The 26708-nt window shown below is 42.9% G+C and overlaps 1 protein-coding gene across 1 annotated transcript in view; it reads left to right on the forward strand.

Annotated features, from left to right (window-relative positions):
- Positions 1 to 26708, forward strand: part of DENND1A (DENN/MADD domain containing 1A) — a 567888-nt gene that overhangs the window by 329657 nt on the left and 211523 nt on the right. Inside the window, exon 11 of the mRNA XM_012664446.1 lies at positions 10948 to 10993. Coding sequence (XP_012519900.1) covers positions 10948 to 10993 — 46 coding nt within the window. The remainder of the gene's footprint in view (positions 1 to 10947; positions 10994 to 26708) is intronic.

Raw genomic sequence — 26708 nt, forward strand, 5'->3', positions numbered from 1 at the left:
TGATGCCACTATACTTTAGCCAAGGTGACAGAGCAAGACTCTGTCTCAAAAAAAAAAAAACCCACAGAAAAACAAAAAAGTATGCTGTGGTGGAAACAGGAAAACCTGGCCTTACCCCTGGCTTCCCTATTTATTTATTAATACTGGCTTTGAAATCACTGAGCCTCTCTGAGCCAACTTTCTCTTCTGTCAAAGGTGAGTAGCAATTATTACTGACACAAAGCAGGTGCTCCATAAATAGTAGGTACTTTCTCTGTTATTCATGACTATACAGAATATATATAGTCAATATATATTAATGTATCTATATGTATAAGTCTATCTATATAAATGATCCAACAGAATCCAGTTGAGATCCTCCAAACCCAGGACAAATGGAAGTGAATTAGATGGCACATGTGGCTAAAATTCTCTTATATATGCTAAACTCTGGATTTTGTAGGTTTTGTTAAAGATTGAATTCCAACAAATATGCAAAAGTTATGTGTCATTTCCCCAATTTGCAAGCAAATACTTATGAGTGCTTACTATGACCCTGACACTGGGCATAGCAAGATAGGAGCTCCTAGAGAGTTCTGGATTTGAGAAAACACTACTTCACAGAAGAACTCAAGTGTGTAGGCAAGGTTGGGAGATTAATTTTTTGAAGCTGCTAAGCAGCAAGGGACCAACAGTGATCCAATGCTCAGGGTGTGGTACCACCGTGACAGAGCTCATTTAGGAGAGGCAGGAGGGGATAAGGACAAAGATTTCAGTTGCGGAGAGAAGGGCAGTTGGGTCTGGTGGGCCTGATGGTTAGGAAATGTACGCGCACGCACGCGCACACACACACAAATATATGTTGGTTGAATGAAGGAAAACTATAGATTGTTAGGTAATTCCTGGACTAAGATTTGGCTGAATTTGACCCTGAGGTTTGAATAGAGAGGCCGAGTGATGGAAAAGCGTCCAGGGTTGGAAGTCAAAAGTCCTGGCTTCAAATCCTGGCTCTGGTCCTATTGAACATGTGACTTTGGGTGAGTTGCGTAACCTGTCTGAGCCTCAGTTCGCTCATGTGCAAAGCCGTTGCCAGGAATATAGCTAAAAGTATTGTTCTACGTAAATTGCCTGGCACCAGGTAGACAGCTAAAAAGAAGTTATTACGTAATGATAGTCGCTGAGCCTTGCGTTGAAATGCACCTTCATTGCCTTCAGCAGCACCTAAGACCGAAAGTGCCAGGGGCCTTTGGAGGAGGCTTTGGACAATTTCTGAGTAAGTTATCTTCCAGGTGGAAAATGGGAGAGAGAAGAGACTGGGCCCTTTGCAATATCTGTGCTATAGATGCCATGGGGATCTTTATCTATCTATACTGCAGACTCTGTAGGAAAACTGTCTTTTTAAGTTCTCTTTTATTTATTGAAATATAATTCACATACCACAAAATTCACCCTTTTAAAAGTATACAGTTTAATGGTTTTTAGTATATTCCAACTATCTAATTCACTAATATATCTAATATATTAGATACCTAAATATGTCTAATATACCACCACTACCTAATTCCAGATCCATTATATTTTAATACATTCTTTTTTGTTGTTAGTAAAGTAATATGTCCTTACCATAAAAATTTTTTAACCTTTCAAAAGTATGTATAGCAAAAAGTAAAAGTTGTACAAAAAGGAGTAGTCTGCTTAGATGGCTGGCATCCGGCCATTAGCCTGGTTCCTCGAGAGGTGCTCTGCAGGGCACAGATGCCAGGTGTGCAGTCGGCAGCTCTCATCCAGCCTTAGCAGTGTCACTCCTATGATGTTGCCGAGACTTGCAGGGTTAGAAAAGACATGGTGTCCCTTTAACACAGGAAGGACCATTCCCAGATTGGGGGAACAGTGGTTGTCTGCTCACCCACCACCCACCCACCTACCCTCTGGGGAGCTCTTCTGACCACAGCCGAACCACCCTGGTGGTCTTCCACCTCCCAGCTGCTGCATCTGCACCTGCGCCTCTGGAACTGCCCTGCCAGTCCCACCTTCCCAACCCCCTCCTACTGCCGGACGCGGTAAAGGCAGCAGCCTGCCTCCCCTGCCCCGGTTTCTGCCAGCCTCCGCGGGACACAGCTGGCTCTGACTTCCCGTTACCTGCCCAAGCCTTGGCCTAGTTTTTCATCTCTCATGACACATTCTGTGTGTAATTCCTCACTCCTCCCTGACCTGGAGCCTGGCTTGAACCCAACACTTAAAAACTCTGGAACTTCTGAGGCATAGTGTAGTGGTCTCTGTAGCAAAGACACTCTAGACATGTTCCTGGGAACCATAAGTTGCCAAAAGGCAGGAGCCACAAACCATGTAACATCAGGGCCACAGGAAGCTTCAGCAGTGGAGCAAGGTAGCTCATGGCAAGCTTTGGGGATGAGTGTCCCTGCCCCTCTCTGTTGTTGGCACCAGGGAAAATACGTGAAGTTCCAGCATGGTGCCCAGCTCTGAGTGATCTCTCAACAAACGTGGGTTTGCCTTCCCCTTAAACGTGTGACAGACTGAGAGGCTAGGCTAAAAACATAATTAGATGCTGTGCATTTCGGTGTATGGGGATATCTTAGTCCTGGAAAAACAAAAAGAAAAAATCTCCTGTGATTACCGGTTGCATTAATTTTTTATACTTTTTTTTCTGTTACTTTCTTCACTTAATTCTCCATACCCTCTTTCTCTTTTTCTCTTCTCATTTGTTTCGTACCTCATTCGTTCCTGCATTTCTACAAGAGTCTCATGGGCTGCTGGTGACTCACAACCTGAGACTTCCCTTTGACAGCTGGCTTTAGCTGTTATGGTTCCCGCTGAATTCTCTGTGGCAACAGGGAGCCCGGTCTCCTGACCTTTCCTCTGTGATTAGCTTCTCCTGCTGAAGTGGTCTTAGTCATGGAGCCCTTCCTGATGTTTTCCAAGTCTGTCTCCTTCCGGTAGACTGAGGAGGCACAAAAGGGCAAACTACTCCAGGCTTTGATGTTGACCTTTCCAGGTTTTCGTCTGGGCGTTATCTTTGTAATTCACGTGTTCATTTCTGTTGGGCCCAGCAGCTTGGAGCTCTAGAAGGCATCTCCGCTGCCCCCACCCCTGTAGGTTACCCCAGGAAGCCACGAAGCCACACTCAGAAGGGCATTGTCCTCCTCCTCCCCTCTCGCTGATCAGCTGCAGTGATATGCATGTGTCTTGCATTAGCAAACCGTCTCCATTGCCGCCAGCTCGCTCTCCACTCCGCTGAGCTCACCTCCTCTGTGCTGAGGGCCTGTGTTCTGGCTGCCAAAACTGTAAATGGAAACTAGGTGGTCTCTGCCTTCTCTCCTCATCTAGAATGATTCCTGGTCTCCTCATGGATTCTCAGCCTCTCTTGTTGCTCATAAATCAGGGAGGGTTGGGTTGGAAACCAGGAAAGAAGTTAAATATCTTTTCCCCTAAGAAAAGCTTGCTTAACTCATGGCATTCGCACCAGTTCTACTTTTCAAGCCATACTTTCTGCTTCACACCCCGGCTGTGACCTTTGTTGAGGCACTTAAACTCTTTGAACCATAAATTCCTTGTAAATTATGGCGATCGGCTTTTCAAGATTGCTGCAAGGATGAAATAAGGTAATCTTAAGCCCTCCTGTTGTGTACCCCACAACACACTGTGAGTCTCCTTACAAGTTTACACATGTACAATAATTTGCTTATTTAATCTACTGTTAACTGCGAGCTCCAGATAGGTAGGGACCAGATCTATTTTTCTCTCCTGTCTTCCCAGACCAAGGTGTGGTGCCAGATTTGTAGTGGTATTTGTTGACTGACTGACCGGCACATAGAAAACACCAAGCACATAGTAAATGCGTCATAAGATAGTTTTCTCCCTTTCCTCTTCCCAGGAGACTTTTTAAAATCCAAGCTTCTGAGTGACTGGTTTATCTTTCTTTTGTGGACACCGCAAATCACCTTATGATCTTGTTTCCCTCTTCGCGTTCGTGGCCATCCCGGCAGGTGTCGCAGCGTGAAATTGAAGTAGTAACCTCACTACGGCTTCCATTTTTTTTCCCTTTGCCCCTATTTTTGTTGCTGAACTGAAAATACTCATATAAATTGCTTTAGATCCTGCTTGGAACAAAAAAGAGTATCAGTCAGTTCCAGCATGTAAGGCAAATATAGTTTTATTCTGGCTATGAATCCACTTACTGTATTTTTTAGCTATAATTATCAAATAAGCATTTTTTGTTAAGTGTAGCACAATGGTTAAGAGAAATCTCTAGTAAGAGTGGTATCAGAGACTTGGAAGTAGAAGGATTTGAGCGGGAATCACCATTATGACGGTGACCATGGGAAGTTCTGAGAATACCTTTTTTAATCTATAAAAGTATAAATTGGGGTATAAATTGGATTATTTAAGGATTAAATGAGGTAAGGTAACTAGAGCCTCCCACACAGCCTTGGTATTTGGTGTGCACTCAGTAAATAGCGGCTCGACTGTCTGTTCTTCCTGCCCTATATGTGACACCACGGTAGACTCTGGGAAACAGGAAACAGAGTCCTGTTCTTCTGTGACTGACAACATGGAACAATTGTTCAAATGAGCACGCGCTGTGTGCCAAATGGGTAACCCAGGCAAAAGCCTCTAAAAAGGGAGGTGTTAGCAGGCGCTGGGTGATCTGAGAAGTGGGTAGCCCGGGGTTTAGCAGGACTTTAAGGAAGAATGGGGCTGAGGCCTGCAGGGACGCCATGTTACTGAGCGCCCCAGAGGCATTTTAGAACTGGAAACCTCCTATGGTGAGGTGGAGAGTGGGAGCTCAGACAGAATGTGGAGGATCCCGGAACTTGGCACAGCTGCAGGCTGCCCTCAGGGAGCAGGTTAGAGAAAGCTTCCTACCCTGCTTCCATTCCTTCCTCCAGGGCTATGGGAATGCTGGACTCCTGGGCAGTAATAAGCTTGTTTTACCTCGGTGTGATGGGCTTGGGTTCTGGTCCCACTTCTGCTGCTTACTAGCTGTGTGATGGCAGATGGGTTATTTACCTGCCCCAACCTTAGTTTCTTCATCTGTGAAATGACGGTACTGATGTACCTGCCTCGTACTATTGTCATGAGGATCCAGCAAGAAAATTCCTGTCGAGCCTTAGTCTAGTGCTGGCTCATGGCAAATTCGCAGCCAACAGTGGCTGCTCTTACTGGCTCCCTGTCCGACACTGCCCATTGTGTTAGCCTGTAGAGCACCTATCTAGTCACTCTAAGTAAGACCAGAACTGGGGTTATTTGTGTTCTCCGACAAGGTGTGTTATATGGTCTTTGTTCCTATTCTTTTTCCCATTCTTTTGTCCTTTAACCTCTAGCAAAACCAGGCCTCATTATTTCAAGCAGAATTTAAAACTGTAAGACAAGCTATATTTACACTTTTGTTTCTTTTCAAAAAAAGAAAGAAAGAAAAAGCTCAAATGAATAAGCCCTCTTTCAGAGTTTTCCTTTCCTTTCAAAATAGTGAACTGAGGAAAGACTTGTAGGATCTCCTTGGCCTGATCAGGGTATTTGATTAAGAAGGTGGCAGGCCTCTGAGAGGTGAGGTGGGTACCGGGATGCGTAAATTGTAATGCTAATAACTGTGCATTTATATGAAGCAAAAAAGAAACACAATGGTCCTTCCAAATCCCTGGGCTGCCCTAAGCTGTGTTCCTTCCTGATGTCAAAGAGGTATTGCTCACCTGGGGCAGAGGGCCCTCCTACCGCTCCCCCTCCCTTTCCCCTCCCCCTTTGTCTTGGGAAGCTGTAGTTTATGTATTTGAGCAGCCAGTGTTCCTTCATTTCACCTGACTCATTCCAATTAGTAGCTGCTCACCTCAGGGGAACATAATTAAGAGGGGGGAAAGGAATTAAACAAATGGTGAAAGTGCAGTCATAATGAACGGGGACTGCAGGACCATTAATAAGGCTGCGGTATCTGTACTCCTGCCTGGTCATTGCTAGGAATAAACTCGTGCTGCAGGACTCACCTGTGAGAGAAGTGCTCTGCATCGCAGGCCTGGAGTAAGAGGATTGGGGAACAGCCTGTTTGGTACCCCAGCACTTGGTTCCTTTTGGCTGAAGTACTGATGTGTGACGTCATGGGAAGAGCACAGCCCTGGGTTTGAAGTATGGCTTCACCACTTAAGAGCTGTGTGACCTTGGCAAATTACTGTAACTTTCTGAGACTGTTTCCTAGCCTGAAAACGTAGATAATAGCACTGCCTTGCAGAGTTACCTTGCGAATATGTATGTAAGGCATAAAAGTGACTGGATTATAGTAGCTCAATAAAAGTTCCTTTTCCCCTTAGGAGGTTTAAAACGAAAGTTACCTTTTAGGTAAAGGTCATTATATTGTCACTGCCTTAACGCTAGCAACAGAACCCCTTTCCTTTCCAAGAGAGAAAGAAGAAAGAGTAACTTTTACTCTTCTGGAATGTAACTGATAGAGTCAGATGGTGCAGTAACTCCCAGAGAACAAAGGCCTGGTACGGATGTACCCTATTCTCTTATTCCAAGATGTCCAACAGCACCCAGTAATTGCTGTCAGCCATACTGCAGTTGTGACACAGTTGTCATGGCCTGCCTATGCATGAATTTGGTCATAGCTGTTAATATTATCACTGCTTTAATTTAATTATGTGTGTTGTTGGTTCTGCACGTGTTATTTAATTGCTGTTTAAAATGTCTTCAAAATTATACTGTGATTCAGCATTGAAATGTAAAGTCATCGTGAATGCTGACAGGCACCAGAGCAGAGAAGCAGGGTATACATTTGCTATTAGTGAAGCAGATATCTGCATTCATATTTTCTAGAAGAAAACAAACAAGTTCTTTCTCAAACCTGAAACAGGAAGATCACTTTTAGTAGATGAATTTTTGTTTTGTTTTGCTAACTGAGATATCCTTGGAAAAACATGGATATTTATGACTCTGAATCAGAAAATTCTTCAGATGAGTTGGACTCTGAATGTGAACAAGTTTTTTAGGAATAGCTTACCCAATTAATTTTCCGTTATTTTCCTTTTAATGTATGCCCAAGAGTGATAAGAGGTTTTTTACATTTGTCATTCTGAGTGATCAGAAAGCAACGAATCATTGTTTCCTTGGTAGTTTTTCCATTCTTAGTGATACATTAAAATAAAGAGGAAAGGGGCCCTCCTGAAGAAAGTGACGAGCAACTCTACTGAACTCGGTGGAGTATATGGGAGGCAAGAGTGCACTTGAGAGTCAGAAACCCCACGATGATGCGCTGGTACACGTCAGGCACCTCCCATTCATCATGGAGTCTTGACCCTTCTCACCAGTGGTATGCAGGTGTCCTAGACCCAGGTATTCTTCAGAACCAGGGCTGGAACAAGAAACCATTCCATGGGTGATAAGAGGCTGGGTCCAGTGGTGCCAGCCATGCCAGGAGCCCAAAGAGAACCTATTTGGATTTGACAATCAGTTACTGAATACCTTCCCTGAGCTGGTCCTGTGCACCTCATAGATTATCCTAACAATACTTGGCTAAGAAATTACATCACAACAATCCTGAAAGATGTCCACTGGGGCAGATACTGCCCTTTGGGAAAATACTTTGCTAACATATAACAAAAGATACAAAAACCAGTCCTGCCCTTTGAGTTGTTAATTCAGTGTCTGGGAATTCATGCACATGAAGTTGTTCATTTTTACTACATTGTTACTTATAAGAGTGAAAGGTTGGAAGCAACTTAATGTCTAACTCTAAGGATAGGATTCAACAAATTACGGTGCATTCATACTTTGTGGAATATTATACAGTCTTTAAAATAATAATCACAAAGATTATAGGACAGTATGGGAAATGTTAACATAGCCAATGAGAAAACAATAAAATGTACACACTTTATAATTCAAAGATATTGCTACCGTGGGCCAATATTAAAAAGGAACAATAAAAAAATGAAAGTAGTTGCATTAAGGTGATATAAGCATAGGGAGGTGGTTTTTTCCCCCTCAAATTTATTTTTATAATAAAAAGACAAAAGGTTTCCAAGAAAACGAGTCAGTAGCTACAATAATTGTTGAGGTATGTAGAGAATGGAAATTGTTTTCAGAGTGTACCTAGAATTACCCAGCTACATACTTGCCACATTGAGATGTTAAGGAGACTCTGGGTTTCTTTTTCTTTCTTCTCTCTCTCCCCATTTGGAATTTGTAATTATTTATTTGTAGAGCAAAAATGTAGTAGATTCAGGGAAGTATTCAAGGCTTTGTAAGCAAACAATCACAATGTAAAAGGTATTTGTCCAAATTTGCATTCATACAAAACATAGAGCTACTGTGATTTCAGAATAAATGTGTTTAAAATATTTTCTAAACACAGAGCTGTTGTAGTCCTAACAATACTTGGCTAAGAAATTACATTTCTATGATAGGCCATAATTACTCTTCAGAATATTATTGGGCTTAAAAAAATGCCCACCTAAAGATACCTGAAGAGTGAGTCCCATTTTGTCCCTTCTTGCATCCGTAGTCACTTCTATATGACTCCTTTTTCCTCTATTTCAGGGTATCATTGATTTTTATTGCAGGACAAAAGGGCATGGCATTAAAACCTACGTACATAAGAGCCTATGGTTAAATTACACAGAGGACTTTTGCCATAGGTATTTATTTTCACCTTTTTCTCACAGTTGTTTGAATGTCTTTTATTTGTGTGTTAACTCATTTGCTGGAATTTCAGTTCTGAAATTCTAATGAAAACTCATGGTCCCTGGCAATTGCATGATTAAATGTAGGAGCTGGAAAAGTTGATAAGATTTAGTTAAATATTATGGATTTGAGTTTTTCTCTCTGCTATGTGTTAAGCTGTACTTCTGGACACATTAATAAGTGGCCATTTCTCTGGAATTCTGCACTCTTCCTGCTTCCTTTCATTACATTAGGCAAGGTTCCACTAGATGAGACATTTGCAGTCTCAAGACTTCCTGCCGGGGTTCAGACTTTGTATTTTTGACATTGAAGCTGTCGTGTTCCTGAAGCTACTTAATTAGAAACACATTCATTTCAGTGTACACTGGAAAAAACTTGGACAGCAGAGCCAGGCACACTGGGAAGTTTGAGCATTTGTGTAGCTGGCAGCTAAACTAATGGTTTACAGTTTAAGGCAAAAAAATATCACAGGGCATTTCCTTGCCCCTAGAAGCAAAGAGAAGCTGTATGTGCATAGCAGATACCTTTATAAAAAAAAAAGAAGAAGAAGAAGAAAGAAAAGAAAGGACAACTCCACTTTCACTGCAGTTGTATGTGTAGTTCGTCTTTAGCTATTATCACGTACAAAAGTCTTCGAGAAGAATAGTTCCCAAACTGTGCTGCTAATATTCAAGTCTGTTTTACAGGTTCCCAAGATATGTTACTGCTGAGATCTGTATTAAGGAAAACATTGTATATTCTGGGGGAAGGATTTTTTCTTGAAGAATTTTATTTGTTGGATAGTAATGAGGGAATTATGGGCTTTCTTATTTTTAAATGTTGGAGCAGTTTTACAATGTACATCTGACGTTTAAAAACCTTTCTTGCCTATCCATCGCTTTCAGGATAAAACCTAAACTCTTTAGTATTCAGTTAGAAGCAATCCTCTCCTGCATCATGTACTTAACTACTCCTTGTTGCCCCAACCCTGTCCCCAAAGAGCCATCCTTGTCCACACACTTCTACTACACCAGCTGCCCCAGAAGAAAAGTACCTGGTCACCCCAGTCTGAGCCAGGTATCTTTCCTCTAGGCTCATAAAATACCCTCTGTACACTTCATAGGATGCATCACATACTGGACAGACAGATGGAAACGTTGCCCATCACTCCCTTCCTCTCTGTGACCTCCCTCCCCTCACCCCAAGAAAAACACTGTGTGGGAGGTGAGCATGAGGATTTTAGGTTCCACATAACAAAGTCAGTGTGGCACAAAGGAAGAAAGGGACACTGACTTTGGTGACACTGAATAAGTGATTTAACCTCTCTAGGTCTCTTTCCTTCTCTGTAAAGTGGGGGTAATACCTACCTCGCAAGGTTGTGTGGATCAGAAAAGATGAATGTATAGTTCCTCCTGTAACAGCTAGCACATTTATCATTGGTAGGTGGCATAAATGAGAATGTTTGCATGGAGGGAGAGGGAGAGAGAGACAGAGAGAGAGAGAGAGAGAGAGACAGAGAAAAGAGAGACAGAGAGGCTCCTGAAACCAAAAGAAGGACCAGTTGGTCCAAAACACCCAGCTTTTAAAACCTCTGGAGTTGAGTTTTCATCCCCTTGCTCAGTCACCAACTTAGGGAGCCCGTCGCTCTGTGAATAAAGCAGTTGGCAGAGGCTTTACGAATTGTGGTGTCATTGCATGGCATGCATGCAACCGGGGAGGAGACGCTTGCTGGCAGCTCTCCAAGTGCTTTGTCCAGTCAGAGTGGACAGTTAAGTCACATCTTTTGATGGCAGAAGGAAACAGCAAATAAAAAAATCATCCTTCTTTGAAACACATGATGCCCTCCATTTGGCCTTAACTGCTTTTTCTGTTGCAATGACAGCAATAATGGTTCCCATTTGTATCAGGAGCTACACTAATTGCTTGACGTATATTTTCTCTCGTTCTAAGAACGACGTGCCGGTTCGATTCCAGGACCCCATTTTCAAGATAAGGCAACAGAGGCTGTGCAGTTGCATGGCTGCTATTTGGGGTCTAACACCCAGGTTGATTTTGATCAAGGTCGATTTTCTTTCCCCACCTCCCCTCCATGCTGTTTCCAATGCTGCCCACATTTTGAAATTCTTCTGAAGTTTCTAAGCTTGGGAACAAAATGTCACATTAGGGTTTTTGTTGTGAAAGGAAATGTAACTGTGCATACGTTTATTAAAACAGTTTTTCTCCAAATAGTGAACCATCTGTACTTTTCTGTCAGAAGCAACAGACATTAAAGCAGCTGTGTGTCTCTGTTTCTCTTCACAGTGCTCCCATGCCCTACCTCATAGGAATCCATTTAAGTTTAATGGAGGTAAGTTGGCTTCTTTCCTCCCCAGATCGCTCTCCTTGGGGTTTTGTTTTGCTGTGTGGCGGTGGAAAGACAACGGTCTCAGGATTCACAGCTCTGCACGTGGGAGTGCGTCGAAGCAGCACCTCGTGCGCAGTCCCTTCCCAGGTGCACAGAGCTGAGCGCTCCACTTGGACTCTTGGCACCAGCCTCTCGTTTGCAGGGTTTTCCCGCTTTGCTTGGGTATTGTCAGTTGTCGTGGGTCGAGGGGGAGAGAGAGAGGAGGCAGGAGGAAAGGGTTCTTCAGGGCTTTGAAGGAAGGAAGGGAAATGATTCACCTTTCAAAATGATGTTTATTCTATAATCACTGTAACAGTATTGCATTTTTCATTGTAGGAAATGTGATATAAAAGGTGTGTAGAAGTATAAAGAAGGAAATTAAAATTATCCACCATACCATTATTCCGGATTGAACCGCTGTTAGCATTTTACTATTCTCCTTCCTAGTCTTCATTCTGTGACGATATATTTTGTGTAAATGCATAATTGATATGTTTTATATAATTTTATATCTTTATCTTAACATTATGGCATGTTTTTATCTACTCTCAGTAATCATTTTTAATTTGCTACCTATCATTCCCACTATTTGGATATACCACAACTTAACCGTTTTCCTACTGTTGGACACTTAGGTTGTTTATCATTTGTCACTATTATAAATAGCATTTCAGTGAACATCTTTATGCATAAGGCTTTATCTGCATTTTGCCTCATTTCCTTAGCATAGAGCCCCTAAAGTAGAAATGCTTGGTCAAAGCTATGAATCTGATGCCAGATTGCTTTCTGTATGGCTGTACCAATTAGATAGCAGTTCTTTTAAAGGACTTTTCTGTGCTTTGTACGTGCCATTACTTTGTAGACATGAACCCTGAGCCTTTTCCTCCTCAGGAGAGAGCTTAAATTTGTACCAGAGCAAAATGAGGCGTGGGAGGGAGGGGCTTGCCTGTTTTGCACGGGAGATGAGCTCTCAGAGGGAAAATCTACAGCCATGTCCGTCTGCGGTGGTGCTTTGCATGTCTTAAAGGAAGTGCTACTTCTCTTCTTCTGTTCCCTTCATTTCACGTCGACGAGGACCACCTGCTTCTTCACTAACTGTTGCACACTGTGCTATTGTGCTTACGAAAATGAAAGAAGTTGGTTATCGAAAAACCTGTTTGTTTGACATTGAGAATCTTGATCAAAATAGACCACAGAAATCTGCTCAAATTTCTAATTTGACAGGCCGGCCATGTGGCTCCTACATTCTGTTAACAGTTCCTCCTTGTCATCACCCAGCCCTAAGCACATACAGTACACAGTTTATGGACTATCTGGGATGATGTATTTAGATCAGATTGAAGAGATTTCTTCTGTGTTTTACCTTTGTCAAGTTTGGGGGGTGGAGGGGCATCTGTTCAAAGCTCCTGTATGAAAAACCGAAATTCAAAGCGAATGCTTTCTAATGGACCTTTAGTACCAGCTGTTGCAGAGTTGGAAACACTAATCTAGTGACTATTTGGTCTGTCAGAGTGCACAGTTCCCTCCTGCCTGTCTTTCCTCCTGCCTTCCAGACTGCTCCAGCACAGGCTCTTTCAGACTCCTTGTTATGTCCCAGCACCTTCAGCATTCTCCAAGTCTCTAATCCTGGCCTTCTCTTCTCTGCGTGGCCTCTAGTCATCTTGTTTAGGCTTTTTGCTTCAGCTACCAGGTCAGTGCCTCTCGGCTGTCATTCTAACCCTGGCCTGCCTCTCTGAACTTCAGGTCCAAAGTTTCAAATGCCAGCTGAATTACACCTGGATATAGTATGTATGTCTCACTCAGTCTCCCCCAAACAATTTATTATTTACACACACACACACACACACACACACACACACACACACACTCTCTCTCTCTCTCTCTCTCTCTCTCTCTCTCTCTCTCTCTCTCTCCAGGCCACTCCCCTCCCCTCCAGTGTTCCCTGTCCCTGCGAATGGCACCACTGCCTGCAGCAGCCAAAGTGGGATACACTGAGCATGGCCCATTGCTCCTCCTCCTCATCTTTCTCCCTAAATACTCACAAAGTCTCTGAAATGTCTCTCACCCTCTTCCTTCCTCACTGCCTTCAATGACACTTTTCTTTCCTTCCTGGATTCTTGCAAAGCCTCATTCATTCATTTGATAAGCAAAATGAGGGCCTCTTGTAAGCATTTTGCTAGGTCCTGGAGATATGAAGATGAATATGAAATTCAATTCATTGTCCTGACATTGAACGGGTTGCCCGCCACCTGGTCACTGTATAACCATGGGCTATAACGCTCGGGGAGGAGCCTCCCAATCTCCCTCTATGCAGCCCCTGAGTTCTGCACAGTCTCTCTGCTGCTGTCAAGCCTTCGGCCTAAACATATCCACATTCCCACACATCTGCATGGATAAGCCCTGCCTGTCTCCACCTCTTCCAAGAAGTCCTCCTGTTTTGTTGCCTTGTTTCAATTGTGGTACCTCTTGTTCTGAATAATAGCTGTTTGCTTCCTTGTCCCTCTCCATCATCCCCTGGAGTGAGAGTTCTGTGGGACCAAGGACTGTGCATTATTCACTGTGGTGTCCTCAACACCTAGCAGGATGCTAAGCCGGCCACACTGTCTGAGCAAATGCTCTCTGAAAAGAAAGGTTGAGTGAGTGCTCGGAGAGCTGTCATTTGGAGCACATTTACAAGCTCTCTCATAGTCATCACTGTTTTCAGGCAATGCAGTGCCATAATTTTACTTAAAGGTGGGGGAAGTAAATTTTTTACTTTTTATATAATTGTAAGTAATTTAAAATAAGGCCTTTTGTAGTAAAACCTGCAATGCAAAATACGCATAGATTTTGAAGCTGAAACTTGAGACAGTTTTGCACTTACGTGAATGGGCACAGGTCTACTCTGCACAGCCTGTGAAGGGCTTTGAGTGAGAAGGTTCAGGAAGCACTGGCCAAGACAGATCTCAGGCCTGTCGATTGAGGTTGAGGAGGAGTTTGCTGTGCTGAACCCCTGTGTGGTCAGCACAACAGTATAAACAAAAATGGGAGTCGCCCCATTCTTGAAGCCAGAAGACACTTTCTGAACAGAGAAGTGTTTCTTGGGTGAGTTGGGCAGCTATGACCTACCAAACCTTGCTATTCAGTCCCCTGATCTACTGACCCTGAATTTCAGCTCAGAGTCAGAGTGCCCTCATTGTGCTTTCTGACTGGGGGAATCTGGTTCTGTTGTACCCTTCAGGTGAGAGTTGCTTCCCCTGAGATTTCCTCCAAGAACCTGGGGCTATAACGCTTGGGGAGGAGCTCAGACCTGGGGCCAAAGGAAAGCTCTTTAAGGGAAGGCCCATCTCCTCTTGCTACACTAGTTTTCTTACTGGCAATTCAGCAAAAGGCTTATTTTTGACTGTCTTGTTATTTTTTTCTTGAAAGCTATAGGCACCTTATTATGCCTTTGCATATGTGCCAGAATTTTTTAAACTTCAAATGAATGTGGCAGATGTTCATAAAAGTTTAGAAAAAGCTACCATAGGAAGACTTTTTAACCATTTTTATGACACTCAAATTTGTTACACAAAAAGAAATATAAATTATAACCTAGTGTTCTCATTTGAAAAAGGGTTCTTTTGCGGAAAGACCTAATTCTAGCATTCATGCTCTTGCAGGATGCCATTGCTATTTGTTAAATGGTAACCTATCACCTTAAAGAGTCCACTTTCCATCTAAAGTGACAGGTTTGTACCTGATCATCATTCTTCCCTCTCCTTCTGCCTTTTTATAGTCTTCCTCCCCTTTAAGCAATTTGAGGCTAGTGGCAAGTTAGCAGAATAGCCAAGAAGGGTATTGGCATAGACCTAGTTTCTTCTTGGAGAGAATGATCATGTTAGCTGGCAGCTAGGAAATCCCAAAACACGGCCAGATTACACAGTGACTGTGTCCTTTCATTCAAGTGATCTCAGTTTATTTCAAGAAACATTTATGCAGCCCCTCTTCTGTGTCATCTCTGGTAGCAGCTGCCAGGTCATGTCTGGTAGATGGTGCTTCTCCTATTTGATAAATGAAGACTTTCTTCCCCAAGCCTCACAAGCAATGCTTTGTGTATAGACCTCAGAGTGACATGAGGGATTTATCCAGAAGATATTTTTATATCATTCCTGGTGGCAGGATGGTCAGCGAGGAGGAAGGAAAGGCAACAGCAATGATAGAGTTCCAGAGAGAGGCTCAAGTTGGCTTGTGAATGAAGCTCCACTGATACACAGAGGCAGTAATGTGCAGCAGTGAGAATGTGGGCTCTGGATTCTGGTACCTCTACTTCCTGCTTATGTGATCTTGGATGAGGTAATTGACCTCTGCCTCTGTTTTCTCACCTATAAACTGAGGGCAATGGCCGTGTCTCCCTTATAGGCTCACTGGGAGAATCCAGTGAGATAATGCATATCAGATACCTAGCACAGTACCTGGCACATAAAGAGCTCAACAAAGGTCAACTATCATTGCTGTTTTTATTTCTTCACTGGCCTTAAAGGCATTTCCATTTTAAGCTGATGGCTTTGAAATTGTGTTTTAGGAACTCTTAGGTTCCTAAGGTCATCATTCTCTTTCCCTAAGAGTTTCAACAGAATTGGTTTATACCTGCCTCATTTTCTCCTGGTTTGCTAGGCAGAGGTACTGCACCAGGGTCGGGGATGACACTTCTGTAGAATTTGATAAATGTGCTTCGAAACCCCTGCTTGACCACTTCCCTGCTGTGTTAACTTCAGTCATGATCCTTTGTCTTTCTGTGTCTTACTTTCTTCATCTCTAGGAGCTGAGTGCTGTCTCTGTACAGCATGTCCCAGTGTCTGGCATGTAGTAGGGACACAGCATACATGCCTTTCCACAGCGGTGTTTGCAGAGCTCCTGTGTACCAGGCACTGCGTTATACTAGGAGTTCTATAGGAAATGGCGAGTGTGACGTAATCTCTGCCTTCAGAGTTTTGTCCAGAGCAGATGCAGACAAGTAGGAAGTAATTGCAGTGAATTTGGGGATGCCGTAGGCTCTGGTGGGAGAGATGCTGGCCCTAGCCCTGGGGACTATACTTCTCAGGGAAAGAGAATGACTAAACTGAAACCTAACAGTTGAGTAAGAGTTACATAAACCAGGGGAACAGGAAACAGCATCTACAGAGCCTTGAGGTGTAGACCAAGAGGCTTTTCAGGAAGTATGAGTAGTTCAGTCTGTGATAGGAGCGTAGAACTGAGGTAGGAAAGCAAGGGCAGTCCCATCCAGGGCCCTGGAAGCCGTAGTAAAGAGTTTGAACTTTATAGGGCAATGGAGAGCCATTGAAGGGTGTAAATAGAGGAGGGACGTGGTCAGGCCTTTTCCTTCTGGGCCATTAGAAACACAGTCCTTCCATATAAAATCCTTGACAACCACTTAACCATGTTAATAAAGTAAATTGATATTTGTAAAGATCAAGGTAATCCTTAAGGAAATTGCACACCAGAACCATGTATATAAAATTCAGATGTGTTAGCGTCCCAAACCCGAGCTTCTGAGTGGTTCCTTTACTACCGAGCGATGGCAGAGGTGTTTGTAGTGATGGCTTTCTTCGAGGTTTTAAGCACCACTTTTACTAGATTTTGTCTTTTCCTCTCTGTTTTCAAGTACTTTTTATGAATTAGATATTCTTTCTACACCCCAGTTTAAGGATATAAATTTAGATTATATACCGAGTGGTAGTTCCAGGCAGTAGGAACAGGGAGAGTGAGACCCAGGGACCAAGTTGGCAGGCCCCCAGCAATGTCTCCTGCCAATGCAATCGCAAGAAGCGTGTGATGGCTGCGTGGGGAGACTGGCCAAGCTCTCAGCATTCCTCCTCTTTCTCACCATCATTTATCTAGGAAGGCTTAGCCATGGGTCCCTAGAAGCCTGGTCTTATAAATACACTACGTGCTTGTAACAGCACTGAGCCGCCCTTCGGAGGACAGCATCCAAGTGCCATATCAAAGCTCATTTTGGTCTCTGGAATCCAGAGGCCACTTTTGTCTGTGTCTGCAGTGGGGCTCCCAATTTAACTATGGGGCTTTTACACAAAATAACAGGATTCACTTATTTACAGACAAGGAAAGTAATGGGATTTTTTTTGCCTTTGCATTTCAAAGAATCCGAATTTCTGTCAATTGCGTTAACACTATTTTGACAAGTTTTTTCTTTTCATTTTTCCCCCTGGGCATAGAAAGTCTTTAATCCTTTGTTCCCTTGGGGATTTTTTGATATTTATTTTTAAACAGTTTCATAGTGAGTAAAGAAGAGTGTTTCTTGTTTACCATCGTACTATTTTGCTGCTTCACGGGACTCCACACGTAGACAGAAGTAAGATGTAGTTCACATTTGCTGGTGCTGCAATTGATGCAAAACTCGAAGCCATGGTCATAGTCAGGTATAAATGTTGACTTGTGTTATGTGTCCTCACAAGAAGAGAGAAATTGCATATAAGATTTCTTAGTGCTAAGTGATCATATTCTTGCTCTATAAGAAGGTGATATTGTATAAAAATTCTCACCTGGTAGTTTCAGTCATAAGAGAACTTTGGCAAGAAAGGAGAGGGTTGGGAGAAGACTTTGACATCTTCTTAGTACTTAGTGCCAAAGACTGCTGGGGACTTTACGTGTTGTCGCTTTTGAGCATTCCTCAGACTCTGCGGGGTGGGAGACAGCCACGCTTACACATGGGGACGCTGAGGCTCTGAGAGGTCAAGTACATCCGGCCCTTTGCATCTATAGGTTCCACATCCGTGGGTTCAACCAACCAAAGATTGACAATATTTGGAGAAAAAAAATAAAAATACAACAATAAAAAATTATACAAATAAAAAACCAATCTAGTAGAATAGCTATTTACATAGCATTTACGTTGTATTAGGTATTGTAAGTAATGTAGAGATGATTTAAAGTATAAGAGAGGATGGGTGTAGATTATATGCAAATATTAATATTACACCATTTTATGTCAGGGTCTTGAGCGTCTGCAGATTTTGGTATCCAAGGAGCATCCGGGAGCCAATCCCCCATGGATACAGAGGGACAACTGTAATCTGCATGCAGTCCCTCAGCTGTGAGAGGTTTGCCAGCCCCCAGAGCTTCTGCTCTGTGCACCCTCTCAATAGGCTGTGTGGATTATGCCTGGCCCCACCCCAATCCTGGGCAGAGGTCCCCACCTGTCCCTGAGCTTTTCCTTCTCTGTGCTGTGCAATGGGGATCAGGGGGAGGGAAAAGGAGGGCCGCAAGTGGCAGCCCATATTCCTCCGGAGACAAGCTCTCAGTCTACTTCTGACTGGCACCGTTACTTGGCACATCCAACGTTCCATTTTCACATCTGTAAAGTTACAGTGATATTGTCCATCTTAAAGAGTTGTGAGAATTAACTGATGCAATGGATATAAAGAACTTTTTAAAAATACTATGCCAAACATTCGTCTTCATAGTTAGTAGTTTAAAAGTAAGAGGCAAAGTTTAGATCAATGAAACCTGGAGATTGCTTTATTTTGTAAAGACAAAAGTAATTGGACAATAGCTTGGTTTCCTGGAATTTCCTTAGCGTGCTGTATGTTATCATGCACAATCATCACATGTGAGTCTCTGTCATATCCAGAGGACTCAGAGTGCAAATGTAGCAGGCTCTGCTCACCTCAGGCCTCCAAGAAGGCCTTGGATTTAGCTGATAGATTTCCCCTGGAAGCTTTCTCCTCTACGCAGTGGCATTTGCTTTTAAAATGAATGTGATTCTTAAATGCCACTTATCCTAATGTTGGAATTAGTTACTGTAAAACAATTCAAAGCTCTAGTAGTAATTTATGTAATCAGAGGGAACAAGTACTTCTGGCTGAGTTAAGTGTCTCTTGCAGTCAGTACATTTTCAGTCTAATTTGTCATGACTGAAATGTTCTCTTGTGAGATGGGATAGCCCTCTGTTACAGATTAGAAAAACTGAGTAATTGTGAGGGGAATCCCAGTAGAAAATGTGAAACCATCACTGATGCTTTCGTTTCCTGATTTTCCTATCATCACTTATGTCATTATGTGCAAGTTCCATTTAGCAATGTTAAAGCTGACTTCAAGGAAAATTTAAAGTTCATAAATTGTTACCAAGAGAAGCTTGAACGATCAAGTTCTTACCGGATTAAGGTAAGGAGCAGTGTTCCAGAGGACTGTGTAGCAGAGTGGAAAGAGCTCTTGGGCTGGAGTCATGTAGACCTGGGTTTACATTCTAGCTCCACCACTACTAGGTCAGTTTAAACAAGATCCTTTGAAGGAGAAATCAGTTTCATAGGGGAAAAAGATATGGTTACTACATCACACAGTTTGGCCACTTCGTATATAACTGCTAATATGCTATCCTCTTAAGAGTTGCCGGGTAGAATACCTAAAAATAATAATCTCAGCCATTGAGTGAGGTTCTGCTAAAGTACATGGCACTTTGGCCATATAATTTCTAATCGTCACCACTTTGAGGGAGGTGCCCCTGTTTTGCAGATGGGTATGTCAAGGTGCCTCTTTGAGCCTCAGACTCCTCACTTGTAAAATGGGTAGATTTCCCATTTCATGGGAGTTTTTAATGAGGAATAAATGAGAAAACACATGAAAACACCCAGACTGGTACCTGACACATGATAGGCACCAAATAAATGGAAGTGATTATAAATATCATATGGGTGTAGAATTGATATATTTTTCTTTAAAAAAGGTAAAAGACTCATCTGCCTAAGATTGACTCTTTCAGCCTCCATTTTTATTTTTAAGTGAGTGACTTTTTCTAAATTGATATTAGCTTAAAGGCACTTTTAACTGAGCCCAGCCACGTGGGACTGGTGACTTCTTTCACAAACTCCCTGCAAGTGATTAGGGGTGGAGCCGTTGTGGGAGCTCGGAGACCAGCAGCGTGATGATTGAAGAGCCATACCCTTGGCCTAGACAAATCCCACTTGGAATCTGGGTGCATGTGGTTTTGTTTAACACCATGCTTGGCGGACTCATGGTATGGGTTTGTGACCATCGGGCATTTGTTGTTGATATGTGAGGTCACCACAGTAGGGGTGTTTGTCAACCAAATTAAACTTCCTTTTAATGACCTAAAATAATTGATTCGGAAGGCCTTTAAATGGGCCAGGGCAACATGTAAGTAAGCTGAAATCCGGCATTTTCTGCACAAATTAGCGTGTGGTGTTGTTTTGTTTGTTTTGTTTTGCTTTTGTTGGGGAAAATGTGGATAGGCCATGCGCTTTTTGTGCAGGCAGTGAGACTGGGTTTGAATCCCAGCTCCGCCATGGTCTCTGTAACTTGAGCAAGTCACTGAGCTGCTATGGGTGTGTGCCTTAACGTCCCCCTCAGCAAAGTGGGGGCACCTATCGTAAAGTGGTGACAGTTAGAAATAATATGGCTAAAGCGTCATGCACTTAGTAGGTTCTCACCCAATGGTAGCTGTCATTATTAATATTTCCGGTAGACATCTCAAGAAGATAGCTTAATTATAGTTTTATACAAAGTGGTCAAACTGTGTCCTGTTGTAACCATACCTTTTTTCCCTGTTAAGCTGATTTCTCTGTAAACTACTCTCTGTACTAACGTTAAACATCCATAGAGAAAAGTGTGATTAAAAATGGAGTCAATAAACCTCTCTTTACATATGGTTTGATTCTCTGCTGATTTCAAAATGAATTTAAAGTTGAATATTTAAGATATATGCCATTTAGACTACAAAAGAAGTGAGTTTTTTCTTTGCCCATTGGATTCAGACATTAATGATACAAGCTCAGGCCTTTGCAGGCAAAGCTTGGGGCCACCATGCTATGTTTGTTTAGAAACAAAGACATTGGCTCAGGGCTTTTCTTAAGTGTGATGAACAGTGGCATTAAAGTTTTGTTTTGTAGTTGGAAGTTACCAACATCCCAGAGAGTGGTTTGTGTGTCTTGCCTAAAATCGTTCCCTCCATAAACTCAAATATCTGACAAAAGCTAAAAGGTGCAGAAGGGAGCTGTCTAGACTCCTGGACACTTCCTTAGCCAAATATTGTATCTGTTAAATGTTGGTGCCCAGGAGGCAATTGCTTTGAAAGATCCAGCAGTAGTAAGTTTATATCCTCTCTCTTCAGCATTTGACTGCAAATATTTTGTACTGACCGAATGGGTTAAATTATGAAGCTTGATAAGTACATATGCACATTACCCATCCCTAGCTTTAGAAGAAGGGGAAAAAAAAAGAAAGAAAGAAAAAGATAGCTATGATTTTTGGAAGTCATCCCAATTTTTAAAAATAAGAGAATTTGGACATTTTGGCATATGGGGTTTTTTAAATGAAATTTCATGGAACTGAAAACAGTCAATTTTAGGTTTCCAAAAATTGTTTAGATTTTCGCTGGTATAAATTTGCTGCACATGGTTTTGGGGAAGTTCTGAGAGATGCATTTGGGACTTTGGGGTTGGGGTGGTTTTTTTGTGAGATTTGTGATTGAGTTTTAAAAGGTGATTTTTTTTTTTCTAACTGAAAGTATAAATCAGAAGAGACCAGAGTTCCATTTCTAAGGACAATTTAGGGTAATGGCATCATTATACGTTGCTGGACAACTGGACTTGGCGCTGAACCACTGAGCCTCAGTTCTGCGCCATTTGGACACTGCACTGATGTTCCTCTTCCCCCACCTTGGAGTTAGAATCCAGAGGCCGAGGGATTTGGGCAGCTCCATTAGCAGCAGATGCTGGTGATAAGCACCTCGAGAGTCACCTGTGTAGGGTCAGGCTTATTGCACATCAAGGTTCGGCAGTGTCGGAAGAGAGGGAAGATGCCCGGGAGGGGGCTCCAGGCCACCTGCCGTGTGAAGATCAAAGGGTTGAAAGGTCAGAGGGCAGAGCTCCCTTAACCATATCTGTCTGTGCAATAGCTATTTCAGATTGTAAATCTTGGCGATTTCATTAAGTCCTCCTGGCTGCTACTGGGGCATTGAAATAATAAAATTTTATATCAGTTGCCTTTCCTGCCTCGGGCAGCCAGGCTGATACGTTCTCTCAAGAAGGGGGTGTCTTTATGAAAACCTTTCCTGGAATGATTGAAGCAGCACTAATGAAGCCTCAAACTGGGAAGTTGGGGTTCGCAGGACCTCATCCTCTGGGATTGTTTTTTTAAAAAGAAAAAAAAAACCCACGCAAACAATTTAGCAGCCTTTTGGATTTATGTAGCACTTCTCTTCTGAGAAGCAGGTCACCAAAATATTACCTATTGCTAAATGCTTAATCTTACACGCAGGAGGAGAGGTGAGCTTCCTCACGCTGCTGCTTATTAAATAGCCCCTGTTCTAATGACTCTGGGGTCCTTTCTTTGGGGCAGCCCCAAGCAACTATGCAGGTATTGCTTCCCACTCAGCAGACCTTTTGGGTGTTTTTAGAGACATGTCTCCTGAATATGATTTTCCAAATATTTTTCCTAGAGCTTCAAGTCGTTATGGACCTTGAGGGCTCCTTGGCTCTTGGGTAAGACAAATCACAGTAATGGCTGCCCCTTTACTGCCCATATGTTTAAGACCCCCTGTAGTTTGTTTGAAAAGTTAAGAGATTTTCACAGTGAAGGTGCCATTTCTGAAATTTAAAGTGTTCCTTTTCACCGCGAGATAAGTTCACTCTGATTAAGTCCGTAATTCTCACTAAGCCATGTTTATGGGGGCAATAAACAATGTTTCAGCGTGCTTGTTAAATTGGGTTTCCAACCTCTCCACTCTTTAAAAATTGACATTTCAAATAAAAGGCAGGTGGAGATGGGAGTCAGGGTTTGCTGTGCTTAGTGACGAATGAATGATGGCAAGTGGTAGTTGTGTGGGGGGAATGAAGCCCTGTTTTTTGATAGGGTGACCCCAAACCGTTTGGGGCCTAGGGAATCAACATCCCTGTACATCCCCAGTGAAACTCTTAAATTCAAGTTTCATTGTTTCAAATCGGATGGATACTATTTTGAATGACTGCCAGATGCCTTACGCCTTACACTCATTTAATTTTCACAAGAAGTCTGGTAATAGTGGCTCTATTTTACAGATGAAATTTAGGCACAGAGAGGTTAAGTAACTTCCCAAAAGTAACACAGTGAATAATTAGCAGGACCAGGTTTCAGACCCAGTTATTTCATTGCGTGGACTGTTTGAGTGTATACATAAGAAAAAATATACTGGCTATACTTTTAGGGCCTGCTTGCTACTGTGCTATCTTGCACTCTGGTAAATCTATCCATGGAGGTCACGAGAGAAATATGTGACATGGCCACTGTTCTGTCCGAGCACCAGGCTTTAGGGTTAAGGAGCCCCAAGCTCAAATCTTAGCTCTGTTATTACTCTGGGACCTGATGTGAGTTACTTCACCTTTTGGAGCTTCAGTTTGTCCTTCTGTAAAATGTGAACAATAATGCCTATTCCACAAGTTTGCTTTGAGGATATTTTAAAATAATATATTCTAAAATACAGTATGTTCAAAAACTCTATAGTGCGTTACAGGTGCCAGCGGTACGTGTTATTGCAATATATGTGAATACAGTAAGGTTAAAACAGTCATTTTAAGGGAAAAGTGATGGCACAGGGAAGGATTAGGAATATCACTAAACAAGTTTTAATTAAGGGCCAAAGTATCCATTGTCCAGCTGTGCTTGGCTTAGGATTTAGAGACAGTGAGCTACCTCTGGACCATGCATTCTGTCTCATGAAGCGCTCTGCCATCTCATGTTTGTGGTTTGCAACAGTGGGGAAAGGTATTGACACCTTCTTCATCCTCTTGTTACACATGAGCAAACTGAGTCTCCAGCAATGGGGAGGCTGCTTCACTTTGAGGCAAAACACCAGCAAAATCAGAAGTGCGAACGGGCACTCCTGTTTGTTCTGGAGGCCTGGCTGGATGGAGGTGCCGTGTTGGGGTGGACTTGTAGAGTGGACCTCCGGGACAGCTGGCAGGCCCCAGCTCAGGAAGGCCAGCTGGCACTGACTGAGCTTCTGCCCAACTGTATGAAACTGACTCTACGTGAAGCACACGCTCTACAGTGTCTCCTGCGATCTTTTCAACAATCCTGAAGGTAAAGGATTGTGACTGCCAGCTCACAGAGAGAGAAACTCATGCTCAAGGAGGTTAAGCGCCTTGCCGAAGGCTACCTAGTAGTATTAATAAGTGAAAAAGCCAGGGCACTAAACTTGGAACCTTCTGACCTGGGCCCAGGACCATCCAAGGGAGGGAATCAGGCTAGCTCCATGTGAATGAAGATGCTCCACTGCAGAAAGGTCTCTTCTGCTAAATGCCACCATGCACTTTCTCAGATTTATCCACACCCCATCCACGAGGAGGCTGGGAGCGCCTCAGGTGCGGAGCTCATGGTTTAATGGTCCATGTTTCTTAAGACCTAGCACAAAGTTGACTGAATGAGTGAGTGAACGAACAGCCGAGGGATGGGTGGTTGGGAAAGGAGCCGTTCGAGAAAGAGCGCCTTTCTGACCTGGTTTGAGAATCTCTGGACTTGTTAATGAGAATCAGTGCTTATTACCTTGCAAGGAGTGGATTCGGCCTGACCTGGGAGGTGCTCACAGCACTTCCCTCCCCTGCCAAGCTTCTGTTTCTGTTTAAAGCACGCTGGGAAATTCCAGCGGTGTTTTCAGGGCTCCTCTGAACTGTCAGGCTTAGATTTTTAATTTTGTGGAGCAGGAAGGAGCAAATCAGTGACTCCTGGCTCCAAAGAAAAGCCACTACGTTTATCAACTGCTTGGCAGCTCAGTGACCTTTGGGGCCCAAGGAAGGGAAGGAAAATGTCACTCTTCCCTCTGGGTGTATCCGAGATTTCAGGAGGGAATAAAGAGTTTACAATACCTGAATGTTTGCTTTTCCTTTCCTGTCCTTTCCACTTCCCCTCTTATTTCTCTTTCCTTTCCTCCTAGGAGGCCACCAGCTCCCCATGCTGTTCTTTGTTATGTACTCATATATATGCGCATGCATTTGAGCACATTTTATATGTGCTGTGTAGTGGAAAGAACACTGGCTCATGGAACCCAGATTCAGATCCTTTCTCTGATACATACCAGTTGTAAGAACATGGGCAAATGATTTAACCTCTTTAGCCTCAGTTTCCTTATCCATCGAATGGGTATGATTCTGCAGGAAACTCTCCTCTTCTAGGAATTTTAATGGAGTCTGGGCCAGGCATCAAGCGACTTACGGGCTTAATTCATCTGGTATGTGCCTAACAAAGGTCTGTTATATTACAGATGCTCAATACGTTTGTTGGTTGAAGCAATGTGTCAGAGCAAATAATGCCATGCATTGGGTAGTACAAAGGCATTGCTGTTGAACTGGGTTCAATGCCTCGTGCCACTGCTTCTTACCCATATGACTTTGGACAAGTTATTCTACCTCTCTGACCCTCAGTATCCTTCTCTCTCCACAGGGATGTCATAGGGATTACATTAAATGATACACATAATGGGTGGGGCCATGGGAGGAACACAACAATGTATGGACAAAATTATTAGTGACCATAATTTTGCTGTCGTGAGCATCAGTAAGATGACTGCAGAATGTGTAGCACAGTTCCTGGCACATGCAGGCCCCTGTAAAGCTAGCTGTGGCTTAGACTACTATGTAACTGTAGGGGTGGTTAAGAAAGACACAGCTGCACGGAACATAGCAGCAGTGATTTGGTATAAAATTTTGATTAACAAACTATGAAGATGTAATTTTTGGTTTAATTTTAGCCCTATTCTGCATTTTTCAAGATAAAAATTTTTAAGAAGCTGCCAAGAAGTCACACTTGAGGAGTACCTATATTGTAATGTCAGGAGCCACATCAGTTGTGCCTCTCTCGCGGAGGGGTCGCCTTATACTAGACTGTCTTTGAACAAAAGCACAGCACTTTGTGGGCCTGATCATTTTCTGATTCACAAGGATGCAGAGTCCCCTCAAAGCCACGTGTCTTTGCAGGAAGTCAGCTTAGACCCATCCCCTGTGCTTGGAGGTGTCCAGCTGCTGGTCCCAAGGTGCTGCCTCAGGTGCTGTGTTGGCCATGAGAGATTAGATTCTGCTCACAGGCTTCCCGCCTGTGGTCCACACGGACACCCGGACAGATGGGATCGTGGCCACATAGGCACAAAATAAATGTTTCTTTCCATTTGTTTTGTTTTTCGCTCAATCCTCTTACAACCCTATATAGCAAGTCATTATAGACCCATTTTGTAGATGAAGTTTCAACTAGGTTTAAATAACTTGCCTGGGGTCCTAGAACTAGGAATTGAGGACAATAAAATCCCAAACCCGATTTATCTGACTCGTGCCCCTCCTCCGTTGTGCTCTTCTCTCAAACCAAGCTGACTCAGGACTGCAGAGGTCTCAAAAAGTTCCCAGTGATGTTGCTGCTTTACTGGAAGGAGGCAGGACAGACCAAAGAAGCGACGTGTGTCCTGGAGGTGTCTGCCTTCGCAAACACATTTTCTGACAGTGAAATATAATCTAGATTGAATCATTTTTATTATAGAATTATTGCTAAATTGATTTTTCATAATAATAGCGAATATCTAGTGTTTATTACACACTAGACATTATCCTAAGTATTACAAATATATTAACTCATTTCATTGCCAAAACAATCCAGTGATGTCTGTATTATTTACTTTTTGTATACATTTTATTGAAGTATGAGATTTTTAGGGATCGTAATCCTA

Source organism: Propithecus coquereli, unplaced genomic scaffold (assembly GCF_000956105.1).
Source record: "Propithecus coquereli isolate 6110/MARCELLA unplaced genomic scaffold, Pcoq_1.0 Scaffold89, whole genome shotgun sequence".
Classification (NCBI taxonomy): domain Eukaryota; kingdom Metazoa; phylum Chordata; class Mammalia; order Primates; family Indriidae; genus Propithecus; species Propithecus coquereli.